This window comes from Myzus persicae, unplaced genomic scaffold, assembly GCF_001856785.1.
Source record: "Myzus persicae strain clone G006 unplaced genomic scaffold, MPER_G0061.0, whole genome shotgun sequence".
NCBI lineage: Eukaryota > Metazoa > Arthropoda > Insecta > Hemiptera > Aphididae > Myzus > Myzus persicae.
In genome coordinates, this window is record NW_019101546.1 from 17914 (window position 1) to 25729 (window position 7816).

General features: G+C 28.6%; 1 protein-coding gene across 2 annotated transcripts; it reads right to left on the reverse strand.

The window, feature by feature from the left end:
• Positions 1-243: 243 nt before the first annotated feature.
• On the reverse strand, positions 244-7583 carry LOC111029479. Of its 2 annotated transcripts, none has more exons than XM_022308488.1 (3): positions 7276-7583; positions 3168-3649; positions 244-797 (listed from the first exon to the last, which is right to left on the reverse strand). In XM_022308488.1, exons 1-3 carry the CDS (start codon positions 7288-7290, stop codon positions 644-646), a joined length of 651 nt encoding a protein of 216 aa, XP_022164180.1. In that variant the 5' UTR covers positions 7291-7583; the 3' UTR covers positions 244-643. The 2 variants fall into 2 exon arrangements, with proteins under 2 accessions (XP_022164180.1, XP_022164179.1); XM_022308487.1 differs by having other exon boundaries at positions 3126-3649; positions 7276-7581.
• Positions 7584-7816: the final 233 nt, after the last annotated feature.

Sequence of the window (7816 nt, forward strand, 5' to 3'; positions counted from 1 at the left end):
GTAAAAATCATCTTACTTATGCACAGCTAGCATGGGGATTCAATTTTTTATTAAGTACCTAAATACATTAATGTGGTGAGCCAATAGTAGAAAAATGTCATGAGGGGTGTAGGTATATAATATGATAACATGCACACCTCGGTATATCTGAAGTATAACTAAACTTATTATAGGCAGCTAGTAGGTACTCTATGGACTACATAGTATAAGAAACTTTTAAGTTATAGGTATAGGTGAACATCATTCAATAATATTATACTATATTAAAATACTGGGATTTACAATATGTGTACACCATTAAGTATTAACATAGTTTGTAAGAAGTAATATATATTTTATTTCAGTATTGGTAAAAGATAAATAATAATATAATTAAGTACAACTGTTTCAGTTGTTATCTGCTGTGTCTTAGGCAGCAACAAATAACAACCCGAGCATTGTTCTAATAAATGTTCGCTCTATAATAAAAATATATGTAAAAATACTATCATATAAGTACAGAATAAATAAATGATACAATAAAGGAACAATATTTTACTAAATAAAAATAAATTTAAATAATATAATTTAAATTACCACTTTGAGGTTGATGTAAGAATTTCAATAAGCCATAAGAGTTTAATCGGAAATTAATATTAATATATTAATCATCACTTATGGGTAATATGTATTTATTGGACTTATCTATATCCCCAATTAGAGGATCGGCAATTACAAATACTCCATCCGATTCAGACGCACTTGCAGACATTGGATATCCATCAAATTCACTTCTTGAACCCTTAGCGTGGTTGACCCTGCAAAACAATTTTGTCTCATAACAATTTTGAAATACAAGGGTTCAATGAAGATTTAAATTAATATATGATTAGTTATGACTAATAAATTATGAATTATAACATATGAGTTGAGGTATGACAAATCAAAATGAGTAAAAATAGATGTTATCATTGAGAACGTGATTTAAGTTATCAAGAGTTTTTTATTTCTAAATAAGTACACAAAAATATGATTAAATAAAATATCTAATTTGTCATCATCTGACCGCCATAAACAATCCGCATAAACAATAGGTACAAATTATGTATAGTATTCTGTATATTCTTTAATGAAAGTAGAAATAAAATTACATTAAATAGAATAATATGAAATATAAAATATAAAATAATACAATTTCAAGTTTAATTATTAGAAATTAATGAAACAGAGACAATTCTATTGGTAGTCATTAAATAATAAACATATAGGTATACCTAGGGAAGATGAAAACTCAAAAAAAATATGAAAATTAAAATATTAAAAAGTATAAAAACAATAATATAGAAGACCTATGACGGTGAATATGATGACAATGAGTAATGAGTTAGGAATTACTAATACCTACCTAATAGGTAGATACCTGGCCTAACCTATCTTGTTTTATATAAAAGCTATTGTTTTAATCATACAAATTTTTATAACATAAAACTATTATTAGTTAATACAATAATAAATAAATAAGTAATACAACTATAAATATATTAACTTGTTTGATTTCTTTAATAAATATAATATCTATACTTTTCATATATTTAATCTTTGATTGTATAATTAAATATTGTTAGTACACCTATTAAAAAGTATTAAAATCAATGATTTAATAAAACATTTTGTATGGGTGGTTAAGCTTATACTTAGTGAATGGGTATCGTTGATACTTACCTACTAAGTATTAAGTAACTATTACCTATACTTCTAAATATTTAGACTACGAGTTAGAAATATATAAACTATAGTATATAGAACTAATATTTAAATATAAAAATAATATATTATAATATAAAATTATAACATACAAATATTCTGAGTTCCCCATAAGTTTTGTAAAGAAGAAACACATCTTCTTATGTTTAGTAAGAACTGCTTTTAATGTTAGGGTAGGTAGGTATCTGATTTTATCATTTATATTTCTACCCAGTTAATTTTTCTAACCAATAGTATTCTGTATTCACATTAGTAATACATAAAAGAAGGTACTAATTATTAGTGAAGTGACTAAATAGTAAATGTGCAGAAGCCAGAAGGCTTGGATGTGATGGTGTTATATTTTTAAACATTTTGTAACATTCCCTATTCGCTTGCAGCGCCTAAATATAAATGTTACTTATAAGTTATGTATTTTATTATTAGGTATATCATGCGAATATACGATACTTATAGTTCAATGTTCAATCTATAATATATTAACTATACAAATTAATTTTACTATAAAATTAAAGAATGTGCGGGATGATGTAAAATATTTCGGACTTTCAACAAGTTATTTTAATCTATCTTTGCCAACAAGCAACAAATCGAACAATTCATTGGAATGCACAGCCACACAGGCATCTCTTAAGGAATACAAAATTCATAATATCATATTATATGGACGTATAATTTGCTTCCGAAATATGATCGGTTGGAAGCGCACCCCACCCCCACTTATTTCGATTCACATTTAAGTATGGGTGTAGGTACACACTATTTCAATACATTTCATTTCTAGTATCTACTAATGCAAATCATAATAATAATAATAATAAGGAGGTGCAGAAGTACAAGACTATGCGTTATGTATTTATGTATGATACTATCCATTTATTATGGAACCCTCGGGAAATATCTGTTGAATAAGGCTACTGCAGGTTCAACGTAATATCGTTCAGGGATGAAGCCAGGACTTTTTTTAGGGGGTGTTTAATTTCAGCACCTCGCAAAACAACCCCTCCCTGGCTACGCAATTGTCAGCATCATTAATGTACGACTATGTGAGTAAAAAAATGGACGTGTCGAGTTAGGTAAGTACATAAAAACGAGCAACAGAGATGAGTGACGTCCATATTAACCGTTTTTAATATTATTATTATCCTCAATATCGATGTAAATGATTAATTATGAATGTGTAATAATAATATTATTATGTCAATGCACGGGCATGTATAATACCTAAACTGTGCAGGTATAGGTATTAAAATATACTTTATGGGTATTAATGTATTATAATTGTACTGCGTATTAGAAGACGTGTTAATGTGTTATAATAATATCAATTATTTCATCCCACCGCGACAAACACCGTATTAGCTACGTTCCATAATGCGTACCAGTTTTTCACCACCGTAATCACTTGCTTGATCTTGACGTACAGTTTCTTCAAGTCGTTGGAAATCTTTTTGATGATGTCTTCCACGTTGCCGTCGTCTTGCCTGCCCATTTGCGGTTCACCGTCGTCGTCGTCGTTCCGGTTCATGTTCCTCCACGTCGAGGCGAACCAGTCGGAAGACGCTGGATCCGTTTCGGTGACATCCGTGGCCGTATCCGCTGAGTCCGGAAGCTCCGTCGTGCCGTCGGCGGGGACGTCGGTGGTCAGCGCGTCCGCGGACTTGACCAGCTGCGTATACTTTTCGATCTCCTTCAGCAGCTCGCGGGTCTTCTCGGCGTCCGACGGATCGTGCGACATGGTCTTCGTCAACCGGCTGTACAGCTTCCAGTCCTCCTCGGCCGGTCCCACTTCGTTGCCATCTAGGCTCTCGCGGTCTGCCTTTACATCGGTGAACGGTGGCGGAGCGGGTGCGGCCTGACAGTTGTGGGCCACTAATACGGCCGACGCAACGAAAATCGTCAAACACTGCAAACAGCATTATATAATAACTATTATTACTGCCAATACACTATCGAACACCAACAGTAAATCCATAGGTAATGATAATAATATTAGATTATACCTTTTATGTGCACTTTTGTAGTGATGCGAAAGTAGGAGGGTATTATTTTTTTTTTTGGGGGGGATGAGCACCCCAAAGAAAATATGACGAAAAAGACTGTTTTGCACTAAAAATGTATAAGACATAGTATTTTGTTATTTGTCGTAGAATTGTATGTACACTATATAATAATGTATTATACACTAATATAATATTAGTTACAGAAATATTGCAGTCTACCAATAACTGGTAAGTGGTAATAATTTACATTTCAAAATCATACCATTGACGTATGAACATTTTTTAAATTCAATTAATTATTTCATAAATTCCAATATTAAATTAAGCTAAAAAAATACGTACATTCATGTAATATTCATCGAATATTATATAATAGTCGATAAAATATACATCGAATAATAATTATAATACCATATTACGGATGTTCATAATACCTGTTATAGAATATTAATAAATAACCAAGTGGTCCAAATTTTTTTTCTTATGTTTGAGGTAGGCACCTACTTTCTGCAGGATTATCATTGAAGGATACATCTCATTTTGAGCCTTTGAGGTACAACATTGAGAGACTTAATGAAATCAAAAACATGAGATATTATCATCTAAATTTGGTAATTTTGGGATTTCTTAAATAATTGTTAAATTAATTTCAACTGTAAATGCCACTATTGATTATTATGACACATACAAATCAATTTGTTTAGAATACTCGTAGCAGTAACACGTGAATCTATACGTATTATACATCATCTGCATTGAAAAGATGTTTTTACCACAAATAATAATTATTAAAAAAAAATATATTCCAAAATCCTTAAAAATCTGATGCAGAAATAGCAGTATTCATTTAATTTTAAGTATATTTAAAGTTTGGAAGACTGCTGTGAACCTATACTGTTATTATTAAGGGAAGAGGCGGCAAGGAAATGCTACGATTTAATAATATAATTCAGGAAGTAAAACGTTTACACCTTACACGCCACAATGCTACACCGTATGTATTATAGAAAATATATAGAATAGCGATAAAACAATAAATTTTTTGTTTTCTTCAATGTATCTACAGGTTAGCTACAGTAATGATATACTATAATACAATCTATGCACCAAAAAATAAGGCATTACAATTTAAAACAACTAATGTGATACTAATATACTACTAATATACTATCAATAATAGACTAATATTTTAACAACTAACATTTTAAAATAAATCGACATCGACCATCACAATTTGTACGGCCATACGGGTGTAATATATTATTTTAAGGTTTCGTGTGCCCTTGAAAGTTAAACTACCCATAATATAAAATTATATACTTTTATTTTTGTATACTTAAAAATACTTATATTTATTATTATTATACACTTATAAGAACATCATGCCTATACCTGAATTTTGTATAATATCATCTGTATAAATATATTATTAACAATATAGATGGGAATATTAATATTCCATACATTATTAATCACATGAACATTAAACATTGATATCTGTCGATTCCTGAGTCACGTTTCGAAATTGTTGGTAATTATTATTTATTTTTTCTAATTTTAATTTACAATATTATAATATATAATACACTTATTTTGTAAGGTAGGAACCTACTGCAGTTTAACTTTATTTGTACGATACATCGATTATACCTATATGTCGATATTAATTACCAGCCTTAAATTAGGAAACATATACAACTAATAATATTATTTAATGGATTTACTTTTAACGTAAATATGCATATAGATATGACCTCTGCAGCAGAAACTACCTGCAGCTGGTCTTAAACATAATATACAAACGTAAAATAAAATTATGAACCTCGAAATATTTGTGAACATGGAAAATGACTAGTTTTATTTATTTTTTTTTTTTAACGACAAAGTCTGACAAATCTCCGTACGTGCTTTTTACGGTGAAGGACGTCAACTTCGACTGTAGGTATAATAGTGACTATATTAAAGTGGGTACTTATCTACTTAAACTGTTATAATATAATGTAATTTATTTATAAACAAGCATTATTAATCTTTAATTCTATTACTTTAAACCGTAAAATTATCACCCATATTTATTTATTAAAAACATAAGTACGCAAAATGATCCGTTTTAAAATTTAAAATTTATAGTTTCACAAACATACATATAAATACTATAATACATCACTAATTACTATTCCAAGTTATTTCAAGTAATCATTGACCATTATAGGGATCTTTGTGTGTGACAGAAATTATATGTATTAATTCAATAGTCAAACAAAAACCAATTCAAAATTCATTCATAAACTATAATTTATAACACTATAATATAATACTAGCATACTACAATACAGCTGTCATATTACGATGATGAGTATATTTCAATATAATTTGTTTTAACAGTCATCCACACATTTTGTCGGAATTAAAAATATTAATACATATTTTAATCACATACAATTTTTCCATACCAAATTTGAACTAGCTTAGAATTTTTAAATTAAATTAAACTATATCAGATTAAAAGTTGGTGTAATGGTGTGACTATACCCGGCAATGCCGTGCCCTTCAACAAAAAGCAAAAATGTGTTCACTTTATAAACTAGAAATGAATATTATAAAGAATTATTAAATCATTTAAGCCATTAAATATAATTAAAAATGGTATGAATTAATTTGAATATCAATAAATTGTTTAAGTTTTAAAATTTAAACAATTTCTTACAACAGTTAAAATGTTTATTTTTCATTTTGTATTGACTACGGTAATAATACTCCATTTAAAAAGGCAGACTGTTGATATTTATTCAGTTAAGATTGAAAGGAATGTACCTATATATTTTAAGTATATTATATAATAAAATAGAAGTGTTCAATTTTAATATTCTCATTTTAACGGTTTTCAAAAATTCTAGAAAAGGCAGTACCTATATATACTTTCTAAATACATAAAAAGAAGAAATTCTGATAATATATTAAATATGAACAATAAACATATGTATATTTAATTATAGTATCAATTTAATGTTTATAGATGTCTAAAATAGTAAAATAATTAAAAAAACATATAATTACCTAAGTATTACATAGGTACCTATCGATAGGTTTAGATTTATTTCTTAAAAGTTTTATTCTTGAATTTTTTATTTTTAACTGAATTGAATTAACAGGATACCTAACGAATGTGATAATGTAATTATTAAGATTGTTTAAGATCTTATTTTTATTCGCAAAATGTTTATAATTCAACTCGATTATTCAATATACTACTTATTACTAAATATACCTACGTCCAAACTTCCTATTATACCTTTAAATAAAACCAAGTCCAAAACTAAATATTAAAAAGTAAATGTAACTCTCATTAAGAAATGATATGAACATTAAAAGTGCATACACCCTTATAATTTGTAGGAAGGTATCTTTGTAAAACCAATTGAGTGCACAGCACACTGCGTACACAGTATACACTTTATCATTAATGATTACTTATTAGTTATTATAAATTATTTTCTAAATATTTAATTGCATTCAACTATAGACTTACCATAACGATCTTCATTTTTCTGTATCGAGGTGTGCTCTGGTGTCTGAATTCTTGAACAAACTGAACTGCAAGACGGACGTCTCACTTTGGTATACGTACCCAAACCCTATAAAAGGACGACCTTGAACGGTTATCTATTAGCGTAATGTTTTCGCACACTACTGAAAGCGGATGCTCTCGATTAAATCACAACAAATCTTCTGAGAGAAAAAAAATTATATAACATCGATTTGTCGCACATTACACGGTTTGGCTTTTCGGTGTCCTATGCAATGAATGGTGGTTGCAGGATGACTAAAGACATTTTTCGATACAATGAAACCTTGGAACGTAGGTAAACATTTTCCAGGCAAACTATAAGTATTTGATTATCTTTCTCTCTCTATTCGTATGACTCCATAATATCCAATCTGGATTTCAATGTCGTCTTGTTTTTTTCAATATTTTACGATAACTTTATATAATGTTTATGAGTATGAGTTAATACATTATTACTATACTTATTTATTTATTATTAGTAGGTATTATATTTTGCTTACAC